The sequence below is a fragment of the Leptodactylus fuscus genome, chromosome 7, assembly GCF_031893055.1.
Source record: "Leptodactylus fuscus isolate aLepFus1 chromosome 7, aLepFus1.hap2, whole genome shotgun sequence".
Classification (NCBI taxonomy): Eukaryota; Metazoa; Chordata; class Amphibia; order Anura; family Leptodactylidae; genus Leptodactylus; species Leptodactylus fuscus.
In genome coordinates, this window is record NC_134271.1 from 12,247,832 (window position 1) to 12,264,322 (window position 16,491).

General features: G+C 45.3%; 1 protein-coding gene across 1 annotated transcript; it reads right to left on the bottom strand.

Annotated features, from left to right (window-relative positions):
* Positions 1 to 618: 618 nt before the first annotated feature.
* Positions 619 to 5,338, bottom strand: LMO2 (LIM domain only 2). Its single transcript, XM_075283638.1, has 3 exons — positions 5,044 to 5,338; positions 2,436 to 2,651; positions 619 to 1,324 (listed from the first exon to the last, which is right to left on the bottom strand). Exons 1-3 carry the CDS (start codon positions 5,082 to 5,084, stop codon positions 1,105 to 1,107), a joined length of 477 nt encoding a protein of 158 aa, XP_075139739.1. The 5' UTR covers positions 5,085 to 5,338; the 3' UTR covers positions 619 to 1,104.
* Between the last annotated feature and the right edge of the window lie 11,153 nt (positions 5,339 to 16,491).

The following is a 16,491-nucleotide window of genomic DNA, read 5'->3' on the forward strand; positions in this document are numbered from 1 at the left end:
CCATAGCTGTCAGCCAAATGCTCATTCATTCACGACTCCCCAAACACATGCATGCTCGGATTGGCCAAGCATACATGTCCTGAATGGGTAGAAGGTTGCACTATAGTAGACTTAGTAGTTTGTTCTGCTCCTCGTCCTCCTAGGGTTAGGCCTCATACACATGTCTGCATTACAGGTTCATGTTGTGCAGATTTCCATGGGTGCTGCATTAAGTTCCAAGTGTCGGGAAATGGAGAGCCTACAGATCTGGCTGCCAGCTATTCCTCTTGACACCCCTATATACATGCATGCTTGGCTTGGTATAGTGTCCATGTGTTTTCAGTGGCAGCAAAACTCCTAGCAATGAAATAATCCAACATACCTGAGCTGCATTCACAACTCTGCAGGCTTCAGAGCTGAAATCTTTCAGCTCAATGTGATCATAAAGCTTGTAAAGGCTGATAAATATCTTTTGCAACCGATGCTATACAGTATGCTTAGCTAAGAGGTTAGGGGTGTGTCTGTCTACAAGCTTGTTGACTGTTTCCAATGACAACCAGCAGAATTATGATTTCAGCTCTGGACTACAATACAGACTGTACGAATAAACATACTGAGAAGTATAAATGTGAACCTGGCCTTGTTTAATGCAGTGTATATGAGGTTAGAGGTTTCCCTCGACCCCTGAGCTCCAGAGTATACGCTATATACCACTCCACATAGGAAGAAGTACGTCAGTTACATTGACAGGGTCATTCGCCTCTCTAAAGAGCGGAAGGACATCATATTGCATAGATTAGGCGGTATATACAAATTATACTTCCCTTCACTGCCAAAAATTGCAGCTTTAGGTTTACAACATTGTCCCCAAACAAAAAGTCTCAAAAACTTAGCAGTAGTTTGATTCTGTTCATATCCCATAGGAGGACACCACTGATGTAGTGTCCTGGCCTTGTCAACGTAGAAGCACCATGGAGAGGACCAGAAGGAGAACTGAAGTAGATTCTCTGAGCGGAGACGGACTTGGATGTGGGTTCTAGGATTCGATGTCAGTTATGTCATAGTGTGGTCTATCTAGTGACCTCAGTAGGAGAAAGAGGTCCACATGAGAAGGTCCCCACGAGGCTACATCATCCCGTTAAGTTTGGTCCATTCAAAGATGTCCTGCTCGCACACAATGTCCGAGTTGATGAGCAGGTAGCGGTCACCGACGCAGAAGTGTTTCTGACAAGCCGCACACTTGAAGCACTCCAGGTGGTAGACTTTGTCCTTCACCCGCATGGTCATTTCGTAGGCCCGGATTCTCTTGTCGCATGATGCACAGAGACCGTCCTGGCCAAAAAGCCTGTGCAAGGGAATCACAAATGGGTTACTGTTAGGAGGTGCACCGAAAACGGGAGGCACGGTCATTGTCTTATAACTAGTCATGAGCAGACGGTACTATGTGGAAGGAAGGACTGGACGTTGTAGAATGGTGCACTGGACTATGTGGAGGAAGGACCGTACAATTGGAATAGAGTGGTGGTCTGTACAATGTAGAATGGTGGACTATATTATGTAAAACATTGGGCCATACAATGTAGAATGGAATACAACATAGACGGTACATAGTAGAGTGATGGCATGTTCCTTAAAGTACAATGGAGTGTACAATGTAGAATGGTGGACTGTACTGTTCAGAATGGAGGGCCATACTATGTAGAACATTGGACTGTTCAATGTAGAATGGAATACAATTCAGACTTTACTGTGTAGAATGATGGACTGTATAATGTAGAATGGTGGACTGTATAATGTGGAATGGTGGACCATACTATGTAGAGTAGTGGACTGTATAATGTAGAATGGTGGACCATACTATGTAGAGTAGTGAACTGCATAATGTGGAATGGTGGAACATACTATGTAGAGTAGTGGACTGTATAATGTGGAATTGTGGACCATACTATGTAGAGTAGTGGACTGTATAATGTGGAATGGTGGACCATAAAATGTAGAATGGTGGACTGTATAATGTGGAATGGTGGACCATACTATGTAGAATGGTGGACTGTATAATGTGGAATTGTGGATAATACTATGTAGAGTAATGGACTGTATAATGTGGAATGGTGGAACATACTATGTAGAGTAGTGGACTGTATAATGTGGAATGGTGGACCATACTATGTAGAATGGTGGACTGTACAATGTAGAATGGAATACAATATAGATTGTACAGTGTAGACTGATGGACCATACTATGTAGAATGATGGACCATACTATATAGAATGATGGACCATACTATGTAGAATAGTGGACTGTGCTGTTCAGAATGTTGGACCATACTATGTAGAATGGAATACATTATAGATTGTACAGTGTAGACTGATGGACCATACTATGTAGAGTGATGGACTTTAGCACATTGTATGATAATACCAGAGTCACACCAAATCCAATGTTTCTCTTCTACCTTAGATAATCTCTCCGACACAACTTGCGTCCTAATTTGTAGTAAAGCCTCCTCCCGACTTCTCCTAAGCGGCATCCACACAGGTCACAGCTCAGACAGTCCTCGTGCCAATATTGATCGATGGCCTTTAGGAAATAGCGATCCCCAATATTTTGCTGGCAGCCCCCACATGTTAGAAGTGAGGGCGGGATCTGCAGAACTTCATCCACCGGCTCACTGTTGGAGAAAAAACATTCATATAGGTCAATGTGAAATGACAAATTCCACCCCAAAAATTCCAACTATGAGACTTTTTTTGTGCACTTCAGTATGGGCCAAATATTTCAGCAGCAGAACCCTGCAGCTAGGGGGCGACACAGCCCATATTACACTCTGGCAGTGATACCCACATTACGGGGGCAGAGGAGGTGGTGCGGGTCTCCCTACCATTTCACTTCTGACGACCCATTCAGGGAAAACCCTAATATGTCTGCTCAATAATATAAAAACTACCCAACTTTTTGACAAAAATTTCCAAACGGGTAATAAAATTGATGGTTTTTAGGTAATTTGCCTATTCAGCCCCTGACCATGAAGAGTGACCCCCACCAGCTGGATTGTCTCAGTAAAGGGTCATCTCAGCATGGTCATTGCTCATGTGTCCTAAGAATATGTCAGAACACCGTAGGTCACCAAGTATTTCTAATAGGGTACTCGGCCACTTCATCCCCTGGATGGTCCATTCCAAATTTTTCAGGTGGTTTTTGGACAATTCCTTTTTCTTACTTTCACAGGACATCCTACTAGTGAGATCCCCAGTGATCAGCTGTATATCCCAGTAGCAAGTGATTCATTTCCCCACAGCACCACCACAGGAGAGACAAAGTATTACAATGTGTCCTTTCAAATCCATAGGCTGTCCATAGTATGCAGGACATGTTGGGTCCTCCAGAGAAGGGTAAAAGATTAGGGTCATGAATGTAAGACCCCCCTCTATTACATTGGAGTAAGTTATATGAAAATGGATTCAATAATCCAGAAAAGCCCTAATGGATGAACAAATAATGGCGTCTCCTCCTTGGACCATGAATTTCAACTGTGAATGTATAAGGCTAGAGTATTACTTAGACATTACCTATGTAAATATCTAACTGGAGAATCTAATAGTGCACCCCCTATGTGTCATCTATGGTAATGCACTCACATAAACCTGCATAGACACTAGTGTGAATATGTTTCACTGCCAATGTGCTCTGCTTGTTGATGACTGTACTTGATGGAAGTGGGAACCTAAGGAGAAGACTACAAGTCCATTACACTGTATGTATACGGCGGGATGGGAATAAGATACGGATTTGTATTGGGTTGTTTTTCTGCTGATGTCCAAGTAACGCCAAACTCTACAATACTAAGCCTGTCCCTATATAGAGTATTACAGTCCAGGAGATCATGGAGTCAAGAAGTGATGCCAAAAATACAAAGTTCTGTTCTGGTCTCATAAGTTATTCAAAAGTATCTATCTATCTATCTATCTATCTATCTATCTATCTATCTATCTATCTCCTATCTATCTATCTATCTATCTCCTATCTATCTATCTATCTATCTATCTCCTATCTATCTATCTATCTATCTATCTATCTATCTCCTATCTATCTATCTATCTATCTCCTATCTATCTATCTATCTATCTATCTATCTATCTATCTATCTATCTATCTATCTATCTATCTCTCTTATCTATCTATCTATCTATCTATCTATCTCCTATCTATCTATCTATCTATCTATCTATCTATCTATCTATCTATCTCCTATCTATCTATCTATCTATCTATCTCCTATCTATCTATCTATCTATCTATCTATCTATCTATCTCCTATCTATCTATCTATCTATCTATCTATCTATCTCCTATCTATCTATCTATCTATCTATCTATCTATCTATCTATCTATCTATCTATCTCCTATCAATAAATCTCTATCATGTATTACATTCTTATATTTTTTCTATATTAATTTTCTTCAACTTTCTGTCTGATCTATAACCTTATTCCAGGCATTGCAGGGTTAATGACGCGGTCATGTAGCAGAGCTGAGTTTGCTCTTCACCCCATTTGTGCCAACTCTCTGTTATCTCCGTAAATTTTCCTTCCACTCCTGTATAAAGCTGCAGAAAACTCATCCTGAGATCACAACAAGTCGTGCCAAATGGCAAACTCCGCTCCACTACATCTATGACACCCAGCTATGTAAACATGTGCACACACGCTCCCCACCTAGAAGACCGCTGGTATATATTGTGAACTATATAACATTAGATGACGGAGTTGGGTACAGTTGGCATCTCCCATGGCATGCTATACAATAAGTGCAACAGTTGTGCCAAACAGCCCCGTCCACCTACATTTACCCCCGCCAGTCCCTTAAGCAGTGCTACATTGACCCCCAGATATAATGTATCCAAATATAAACCGCTGCCCACCATCTTTCATTTCACCAGTTCTGTCACCTATCCCAACTCCGTCCCCCTTGCTTCTATACCCTGGACCTCAATGACTTGACCACCCCACCACCTCCCCGCCGCCATGTGCTGTGACAATCCGACACCCCCATGTCTGCTTACTCTGCAGGGTCCAGGGTCTTCCTCTCTATGGCTGATGACATTTGTCTTGTCCCTTATTGTCCACACAATGATCCGTCGTCTTCTTTCCCAGCAAAATCCACAACCAGGGATTCCGCCGTCACCAGTCCGCGCAGCCGTGTCCCCCAATGACCGAGCTTGTCCCCCAACTCCTAGTGTCAGTGAATGGAGATGCCCGCTGCCCCTTCTCCATCGCTCTGCAGCCACATCTGTATTCCCAGCCGCTGAATGGAAGGTCTGGCAGGGACGCCTGTGTCCCTGTCACTTATATAGCGGAGTGCTGTCCCCTTGCAGCATTGCCTCCTTAGCTCGGCCCCTTTGCTTTCATTTCCTTTTTCCTGATCACCATTCAAATACAATAGAAGGAAATGGTATTTAAAGGCACAGCTGCTCACTTCTCTGTGTCTCTCTAACTAGCCCTCCAGGGCACCCGGATTACAATGCTATTACACTGCAGCTGTCTTATCCATTAACCCCCGCTGTCCTTGGGGAGAGCCGCTTACCGTGACATGTACCAGCAGTCAGGAATTGCAAAGGTTAATTCTTCCCAACTAGTAAATGGTATTACGGTGGCGTATAGGATTCATTAGAAGGATTGTGGCCGCCGTAAAGCGTCATACGTGGTGATGTTATACCATGCCATTTACATACGTGACCGAGAGCACAAATAAAGGATAATGTTACCTGTAATAACTCCGACATTGTGGATATATTTGCTGCAACGTATCGACTGTCAAGTTAAACTTTGCTAATCTGTATATACTATGGATATGTGTATGGAGACAACGGTTAGCTGCATCTGATGGGCACTAGGACCCAGATAGGAGGTCTGTAGGATCAGCTTGTCCATATATACATAGGGCACTAGTGTAAGGAGGCGTCCTAAAGTGGGCAAAGGCATTGCAGACAGGCGGTAGTCAGAACAAAACACCATAGAGTCCTAGAAATGCCCTAAAATGGTGTAACTGTCTCCGACAGATCAGAACAACGGACACCCAGGCGCAAGTGTGAACTTAGCATCAGGTCTTGTCCTGTAGCTATGTACCTCTGAATTTTTGGGATAAAATCTATTTACATATCATAAGCCACGCCTCATGCCTCCCAATTGCTTCGTGCTCCCATTCAGTATAATGCCCTTAGTGACCCCGACACATGATAATGCGCCTTTAGTCTCCCCATACAGTATTATGCCCCCCTTGTGGCCCCCTCACGGTATAAATAATGTCGTTATTGTGGCTCCCGCATTATAAACCCCATCATTGTGGCCCCCGCACAATATATGTAATATCCCTTCTTGTGGCCACCTACAATAAATCTTATAATAAAAGTAATACTTATCTGGCCCCATTTCCCCAGGGAATAGGGATGAACCCAGGAGCAATGGGACAGCACCTGAAATCTGGGACTGTCCTGCCAAGTTCAGATCGGTATGGGAGGTATGCAGCCCGAACCTATTAGATTTTTGTTCGGGTCCTGAGTCTGTGGCTGCAGCAGCGTTACTTGCCTCTCTGTCCCAGATTCTGCTTAAAATCACTGGAGAGAAAAGTCCCCCATTAAGGTCTATTGGGTCTGAGGGTTCCGCGTGTAACTGCTTTCTAAGTGGATAGGGTTTCCGTCTTTTGGGTCCCCAAGTGGACATGAGGGACGGTAACCCGAACACTACTTTGAACGTGTCTTTACCTGCTTGTAGAATTGCAGGTGACTGAATAGGAGCAGCTACCGATTTATATAATACCGCCATATAGTGCTCATATCACACCGCCCCAGAAGTAACTCTCGGTTACACTCAATTAAAGGATATGCTTAATGTATTCATACAGATGGCGACTACCTGGCTATCACAAGTGTAACGCAACATCTGTCTGTCTGTCTGGCTATTGCTGCATAATATGTTCTGCGAGCGCCTTGTAACGTACGGTTTTCTTGTATCACATGATATGTCTGACATCAAACATCTTCCCCCAAAAAGTCACAACTTCTATGTGACCTGAGAACAATGAGTGCCGGCACCATCCGTAATAAGGCGGCGTTGACACTGCCGCTGCTGTCCGCCCCGGGGAAACTGGACAGCAGACGGCTTGCGAGCGGTCAGCTTTAAAACCCATTCATTTGAAGGTGGTGACCACCCGTGCGTGTTTTCAGACTATATGCCTGGTGTCCGTTTTTTTTACGCGGACACAAAGTCTTCGGGCAGTCACCTTGGAAAAATATATATATAATGTTAAAGTTTTCAGCCAAGATTTCAATATTTTCCTTCTTCTTTCTTATCTATTGAGGTCAGTGTATCCCGCGCTCATATGCGGTATAGTTTCTGTCACTGGTATGGTGGCTTTATTAGGACTTGGTCTGGCATCTGTGTATTTACGCTCCTTCTTGACTGGTTATTACTAGTGAATTTTTGCTTCTTTTTTGCCCGTTTTCCCCCATATCTCTACGGAGGTTAATCCCATCAATGCTGAGTATACAAACTAGCAGACTGGATGAGGACGACCATGGGTCAGGCAGATGAATCACTTGCAGCCCGTGATATGCTGAGTAGAACATATGCAGGAGAACGACCGCCATCATCTGCACGCCACGTTTTCCAAAAGGACATATATTTATAGTGAGATTTTTCTCATAGAAATTCATTTGTACGATGAGGACAGGGTGCACTGGCTGACCACCGGCTTCAGAGATGGCAAAATCCAAGTGGCCGACAACATCAAGCCATCAATCCGGGAGCGGATCATTAATATCTACAGTGACGTGGTCCACGAGCCCCTGAAGAACCTGATATTTCTGAATGTGGATCAGCAGAGGAACACCTATGACTGTGGGGTATTTGCTATAGCGTTTGCCTACGAGCTCCTGGCAGAAGATGGTGACCCCACAGTCATGTATGACCACAAGAAAATGAGAAACCATCTTATATCCTGCCTGCAGAATGGCAAGATAACAGGATTCCCCAGAATGGTCAATTAGTAACTCCATGTTGGACCACATGTAGAGTCCATGGTGGGCCCAGTGATCGCTCCGACCGGGACCTGAAGAGGCACCAGGAGGCAGATTCCCGGCTGGTCTCTGCTCTCGCCCTCGGACTTGATACTTCATCGAACTTTCCGCAGTCAGACGCGCTCACTGAATAAGTGGATTTCCTGCTGCATCAGGAGACAGATTCCAGGCTCGGTCTCTGTTCTCACCACCGGACTTTAACTGGACACATCTAGGTTTATTACATTGCATAATTACAATAAAGAAGTCAGTGTTATATAATGTATCTGCCATGTATCTGAGTCTCTATCTGTACGGAGTCAGTGTTAGGGGGGAGGATATAGGAGATGCCATATTGTAATATTGTAAAATACTGTTATTCTGCCATAATTTCTCATCATGGTGACTCGTGTGTTGGTTATATGGCGGCTCTATTATACGTGTGTTTTCTGACCTCTGTAATATGACTGCTAAGATGGAATCTCCCACGGGTGGAGGAAGGAAGTGGAACCATGATAGTTCCACCAGTGATGATCAGATCTCTTCCTGATTGCCGGGTATAGATCTTTATCTAAACAACAAGGTTTTCTCACCCATCAAATACAAACCTATGTCCTGGTTGCGGTAGGAATTGTTTGCCTAACACCTAAATACTCCTAGGATCCCCATCTGCAAGCCAGAGCACAGCCGCAAGGCAATTGAGAGGACATCATGGTGGCTCAGAGACTGGCACTGTTCCTTCATGGAGTAGGGGTCCTGGGTTTGAATCTAACCAAGGACAATATCTACATGGAGATGTGTGTTTTCCTTGGATTTAATGGGTTTCTTCAAGGTTCTCCAGTTTTCTTCCCCTCCCCAAATACATATTGATAAGTTATTTTAGTTATTAGAATATCAGTACCAATAGTGACGGGTTTCGTGGGCAATTGGATGTGGAGCCACTATGCCAAGTTACCAGTTTTACGTTGGGACACTCCTAAGGACATTATCTAAGGAACCCTTCCAGATGGGGATCTTGACTTTGCTGTGGGAAGACTACTAGGTGACCACCTCTCCGAGTGGTATTATTGATGGCTGGCGGGGGCTAGAGAGGCATTAGCAGGGGCGTAACTACAAGGGTAGCGGCTGTCACAGGGGCGAGGACACCAGGGGGACGGCGGCAGCCGCAACCACTGAGTGTTTTTTTTTTTTTAATAGACCATAACTCCAGCAGGTAACGGGACTTATTTACTTACCAATCCTGGTTCCTGCGCACGGCCGCCTGTGCTTCCCTTCCTCTATCATTATACTCGGGAAGGAGGGGGGTTGTTTAATGATTGAAGGGCTAATAGAGTTGGGGGAACATTACTATTGCTGTTACTTACCTGTCCTGGGCTCCGGCAGGCTTCAGACCTACTTGGTGATGTCACATGGGCCGGGCTTGCGTCCTTATGCATCATGATACAAGCCCAGCTCAAGGGACAGCCCGTCCTTCATTGAAGATGGCCAAAATCAGCGGGGAGTGCGCTGAAGCCCAGGAGAGGTAAATAATAGTGTTTTTTAGGTTTGTATACTCCCCTGGTGCTTCGATTATTATACACTGGGGTCTGAAAAGACCCCAGCGAATAATAACGATTCATGGGTGTCCAAAATGGGGCATAATAGTGTGTGCAGGGGCCACTATGGGGCATAATACTGTGTGCAGGGGCCACTATGGGTCACAATACTGTGTGCAGGGGTCACTATGTGACATAATACTGTGTGCAGGGGCCACTATGGGGCATAATAATGTGTGCAGGGGCCACTATGGGGCATAATAATGTGTGCAGGGGCCACTATGGGGCATAATACTGTGTGCAGGGGTCACTATGTGACATAATACTGTGTGCAGGGGCCACTATGGGGCATAATACTGTGTGCAGGGGCCACTATGGGGCATAATACTGTGTGTAGGGGCCACTATGGGGCATAATACTGTGCGCAGGGGCCACTATGGGGCATAATACTGTGTGCAGGGGCCACTATGGGGCATACTACTGTGTGCAGGGGCCACTATGGGGCATAATACTGTGTGCAGGGGCCACTATGGGGCATAATAGTGTGTGAAGGGACCACTATAGGGCATAATACCATGTGTAGGGCCACAATGGGGCATAATAGTGTGTGCAGGAATATGTGTTCAGTTTCCCTACAGGGCCACCATCAATGTGTTGTCTGTGTAATACAAGACAGTCCTAAAGTGGGAGAGACTCTTTATAACTGCTCTATAGATAATCAAGAAATGCTGATGCTTTACAGAGGACTCCCAGTTATTAACAGTGATTTTTCTAATGGGGTATAGAGGTATCCTTTCTGTATTGTGGGGGTTAGGGGTGCAGCACCCCACAATGTGGATAATTTGCCTAAAATAACAAAAAAATATTACTCCCCTGTACCCCATGAATCCAGGGCTGCTGCTGTCTCTTTTCTTGTCCTCCCAATGTCCATTTGTTTGCATAGAGGCCGGAGTGGTCAGATGCTGGATTAATGGCATCACGTCTTCTTTCACTACCCACAATGCCAGTAATAGGCATGTACCCTTACCAATGGCAGTAACAGGGCCTATGTTGTTACCCAAAATGCCAGTAATAGGGCCTGCGCCCTTACCCAAAATGCCAGTAATAGGACATATGCCTTTACCCACAATACCAGTAATAGAGCCCATGCCTTTACCCACAATACCAGTAATAGGACCCATGCCTTTACACACAATGCCAGTAATAGGGCCCATGCCCTTACCCACAATACCAGTAATAGGGCCCATGCCCTTACCCACAATACCAGTAATAGGGCCCATGCCCTTACCCACAATACCAGTAATAGGGCACATGCTCTTACCCACAATACCAGTAATAGGGCCCATGCCCTTACCCATAATGCCAGTAATAGGGCACATACCCTTACCCACATCACCAGTAATAGGGCCCATGCCTTTACCCACAATACCAGTAATAGGGCCCATGCCTTTACCCACAATACCAGTAATAGGGCACATGCTCTTACCCACAATGCCAGTAATAGAGCCCATGCCCTTACCCACAATACCAGTAATAGGGCCCATGCCTTTACCCACAATACCAGTAATAGGGCACATGCTCTTACCCACAATGCCAGTAATAGAGCCCATGCCCTTACCCATAATGCCAGTAATAGGGCACATACCCTTACCCACATCACCAGTAATAGGGCCCATGCCTTTACCCACAATACCAGTAATAGGGCACATGCTCTTACCCACAATACCAGTAATAGGGCCCATGCCTTTACCCACAATACCAGTAATAGGGCACATACCCTGCACAAGTAAATGGACACCAAGAGGACAAGAGAAGGGACAGGGGAGTATAAATATTCGTCTACATGCAGAGACCCCTGATCAAAGCCACAGCGCCGGAGGGATCACTGTATATAAATGGGATTTCTATACTGGACACCCGCCATGGGTAAAGCTCATACTTTAAGCCTTAACATCTGGTCTTCCATTTGCCAGTTGGAAAGCGCCATTCTGGATGGAGAAGAAGAGGGAAGGATGCTGAATGGGTGATGTCAGTGACATGTGGTGCCCGCTCTGCCCCGTCAGGTTTGCCTCGCTATCGGCGCTCTTCGCCAGCTATCGCAGCGTCCGAGCTGAGCAGTCCAGGCGCAGTTTTGTTTGGCAAATACAGGAAGCAGTTTACATGACTACGTCGGGCTCTGGTTCCGCTGTCTCTCTGAAATGGTATTATTGTAGCGGGATAATACAGATTGCCGCCTCTCCCTGAGGATACTCGGGCCTTTTATGGCTGACTCATTTCCTTAGCCTGCACAACTTCATATTGATACGGCTCTGGAGGGCCGACACACCCTGGACATCCTCGGGGGAATCTGCACTGACAAAGAGGCCTAAAGGCTTTCACCGCAAAGTCAGAACACGCCGAGATCTGCTGGAAAGTTCACATGGCAGTGAAGTAATGTGCCACACACGGCGTGTGAGAGTCCGCCAAACAATACACGTTAAGATGTGGCCTATGGAGTGAGCGTTGGTTCTCATATTCACTGTATAGAGGTCTTTCCTACATGGCCGCTGTGATAGATTCTGGCTAATACGATTAACCCTATCAGCACCTGGACAAGCACTACATGCTGTCACTGTGCATGTCACAACCGCTAGGAATGGAGAAAGGTTTGATCATGGAGGGACACCCTAATAATTCTAGTGGCAACCAGATTATAGGGGTATACTGTACTAAGCCATGTCACTAGGCCGCCCAGCACCTGTCAAAGCTTGGAAATGGCTAGTACATAGTACACCCTAAGGGCCTGTGCACACGATGTAACGCGGCGCTCATTCTGATATGTAAACTCATGTCAGAGTCGGCACTTCAAAACAGAATCCCATTGACTTCAATGGGTTCCGTCTTACGCGAGCTACACATTGAAATCAATGGGAGGCTTTTTAACCCATTGATTTCAATGAGTTACGCGCGTTAAACGGAACCCATTGAAGTCAATGGGATTCTGTTTTGAAGGGCCGACTCTGACACAAGTTTACGTATCAGAATGAGCTCCACGTTACATCGTGCGCACGGATCCTAAGGCTGAGGCCTCACATTGCGGAACACAGTTAAAAAAATACAACAGAAACGCATTACGTTTTTCTGCAATGTTTTTCATTGAGCTTTTGCTATGTTTTTATCTTTGTGGTTTTTTTATTTCCCTTATCCAATCTATAGGGAAATCGCGCATTTCCACAGGTAAAATTGACATACTTCGTTTTTTAAAAACGCACACGTTTTTGAAATCGTGGCTTTTCCGCAGCATTTTTTTTTCCGTCCACAATATATGGATGGGATTAGCCAGAATCTCATTCGCTTTGCTGGTACCGTAAAACATTTTTTTTTTGCGTTTCCGTAATATGGGGTCTTAGCCTAAGGCCGGGGCCCCAATTAATACTGAGAGTCCGATATTGCAGGTTATTCAATAAGAAATTAAAGGGATCCTATCTTTCAAACACAATTTTTTCTAACACGTCGGAATAGCCTTAAGAAAGGCTACTCTTCTCCTACCTTTCGTTGTCTTCTCCAAGCTGCCATTCGCTTGAAATTCCGTTTTTTCTCGGTATGTAAAGGAGTTCTTTCGCAGCACTGGGGGCGTTCCCAATGCTTCCAGAGAACTCTCCAGCGCCACCTCCATCTTCTTCTGGAACGAGGTCTTCACCGCATCTTCTTCCGTCGCTGGCTTCTAACTTCTAGGCCTCGGGCTTAGGGCAAAGCCGACTGCACATGCCCGCCAGCCACAAGAAAATGGCCGCTTACAATACTGTGCAAGTGGCCATATTTCTTGTGGCTGCAAGCATGCGCAGTCAGCTTTGCCCTCGGCCTAGAAGTTAAAAGACACCGCCGGAAGAAGATGCGGTGAAGACCTCGTTCCAGAAGAAGATGGAGGCGGCGCTGGAGAGTTCTCTCATTGGAATGCCCCCAGTGCTGTTTGAGTGCTGAGGACCGCCCCCACTGCTGCGAGAGAACTCATTTACATACCGAGAAAAACTGGGATTTCAAGTGAACGGCGGCTTGGAGAAGACAACGAAAATTAGGAGAAGAATAGCCTTTCTTAAGACTATTCCGACATGTTGCTTAGAAAAAATTGTGTCTGAAAGATAGGATCCCTTTAAGGTCTATGGAAAGATGGATCCCTGCAATGGCCATATTTGCTGCCTGAATGGTGCATACACATTCACATCCTCTATATAGAAAGTTCAGAACATCCTACAAAAAACAAGCCCCCATATAGATATGTTCATTTAAAAAAAAAAAAAATTCGGAATAAAAAAATTCTCTGTCTATTTGCTTAATGATTATTGTACTATGTTTTGCTCTTTGGTGTTTTTGGAGCTGTGAGCGGACATGTTCCAGGTTCACAGCTGGGAAAACACATAACGGCAGAGGCGAGATGTGAATTCCCCACGGCGAGCTTTGGCTTTTCATGCAGAGGCTTTTTTTTGTTCCTGAGAATTTCCATGAAGGGCCCCTTTAATTTCCAGTAACAACTGCAGCAAGATATGAGACGCTTGTAATCTCTCAACAACTTCCCTCTTCACCGTATCTTTCTTCTCTGTCCTACATTGTGGTCGTAAGAATGTGTGCGTCTTATTTCGGCTTTACTCTAAGGGATAAGGTCGCCGCACTGTATTGTGATGACTCCGTATAAAGATGGCGGCCACTACTGACTTCTATGAGAGAACGACCCCTGACAACATCATGTCAAACGTGTTTTTGTCTCTCCTTCTAAATTTGCATTTGGGTAATGGAGCTGATGTGACAGGCTTCCCGATGCCCCAACGTAAAATTGACCAATTTGGGGGGAGGAGCTTATAATTTGATGCTATAATAAATTTTACTAAATTTATCTGGTGAGAGAGTCTGCCCAAAAATTTGCAACTTTTTTTTTTTTTTTACACCAGTTTCTGGCATAAAGGGATGATAAATTTCCCTCACTAGGGGGAGCTCAAGAGCATACCGTGGTATTACTGTACGCAACGTATTATCCGTATACCTGATCATGTGGGAGTTGATTCGAATACCTCGCTCCACAGGAATGCATGTTAGCGCCCGGCGCCACCGGCTGGCGCTTAACCCCTTGGTGTTGGGCCGCTTCCATGCATTTCTATATGAGCGAGGTATTCTAAACTATAGTTTGGAATACTATTCGCTCATCTCTAGTTCCGGCCTTTAGTCACGAACTGACTCTTCTATAAGGGGTTTTGCAGCAGTAACCTCATTTACATCACAGACAGGATTACAATGGAAGATAACACCTCCCAATGGCCCACCATTACATCACTATTGACAGTAGATGACGTCACAGCTTATCTCCTCCCCTCCCGATGTCTAGAAAACTCCCCCATAGACCCCAATGAGTCGCCTCCAGACTATTACTGTGCCCGCCCACGAGGCTGCTGTAAAGCATATCACTAAATGCTGTTAAAAGAGCAGAGAAGAAGCTCAGGCAAGATGGCTGTCCCCATAATCACGGACAGAAAATAGAATTTAAAAAAAAATCAGAAAATTGGCGACTCGTTCCCTTTAAGGGCACAGCATTCAGGCCAATTAACAGAACGTTGCGAGCAATGTGGGATTGCGACCGGGCAATTTTCTCTAATTGACTAGAAGTACAGGAAAACTCAATTCCCTTATAAATTCTTCCCTAGGTGATGACTCGGTTAAAGCAAACACATTAATTAGGGCCGTGCAGGAACTGAATCACATGAGCCGAGGACGGGGCCCCCTGGCTGCCGCTGCCACTCTTTACATGCCGCTTCCCTGGCTGATGCTAATTGTGTTGTATAGGAAGTCATAACAATGTGACGCGACTCTCAGGGGTTAATTTTCAAAATTCTATATTCTAAAACATGAAAAGATGGCCGGAGATAAGCGGCCTCGAGGTAGAACTGGCGCTGCTTATCCCTTGGCGGTGAAGGGTGGATAGTGTGTTTTTGCAAAAATTTGTCCGATTTCAAAAAGTTTTGGTTTTGTTTTTATGCTATACGGGGTGCTGCAGTCGGTACCGGGCCCCAGACCCGGGGCCCATAACACATAAAATATGCCACTACTTTAAATGGTAGGCCCCTTTATAGATTTTGCATCGGGGCCCAGGATCTTGACGTTACGCCTCTGGCCGCAGGATTTGGTGGCGTTTCGCACATTCCTACTGATCAGATACTGAAATCCCACCCAAAAGATAGGACGTCAGAATTGTAATGTCACACACCCCTTTACGTTAGGAAATATAATATTTTAGCCGCCGGATCTTCTAGATCTCCTAAAACCGTGTTTAAAGTCTCATCTCGAGCCCCTTTTGTCTCCCGACCTCGTGACCCTTATCCTGGAGGTGCAGTCACTTCTCTGGGACCAGGCAGGAAGCTGTAGAGATATGGAAGCTTGAAAAGGAGCCAGCGAGTTATCATAAAACAACAGAGCGGGGACAGTCCGTGCAGGAAGAGGATGCTGGGTAATCTCTAGTGCTCGCCAATTGGCCATTTATGTGATTAGGGCACCGCAGGGCCATGACGGTGGTCACTAATGGGGCTGCTCCATAGGGACGCCAGGGCCTGAGCATTGCCGGGGTGCCACATCCTGCAGGACGCCGTGTACCCTGAGCACAGGACGGGGGGCTCTTTCACTTCTTCTTTTTAACTGCAGGAAGAAGGGGCTCACTAACTCATTTCCGTGTAAAGAACATGTGGTGTTAACCCATTCACCTGCAGGCTATAACCTGCTATAGGGTCCGCGCCAGGGAGACAGTCTATACCGGGACTAAGGGGATCAGTCATCACTGTACATGAATACATATATATACACAGTACCTACTAGGGTTGAGCCGATCTTGAGATTTCAGGATTGATTTTAAAATCCGATTTCCGATCATTTTCCGCGATCGTGAAATTTGCTCGATCGCCAATCG

Excerpts from the sequence above, each read along its gene's own strand:
- LMO2 (XM_075283638.1), bottom strand. The coding sequence starts at position 5,084 with ATGTCATCAGCCATAGAGAGGAAGACCCTGGACCCTGCAGA. Across the intron at positions 2,652-5,043 it reads AAGACCCTGGACCCTGCAGA|TGAGCCGGTGGATGAAGTTC; the intron begins GTAAGCAGACAT and ends TTTCTCCAACAG. Across the intron at positions 1,325-2,435 it reads TGTCGGAGAGATTATCTAAG|GCTTTTTGGCCAGGACGGTC; the intron begins GTAGAAGAGAAA and ends TCCCTTGCACAG.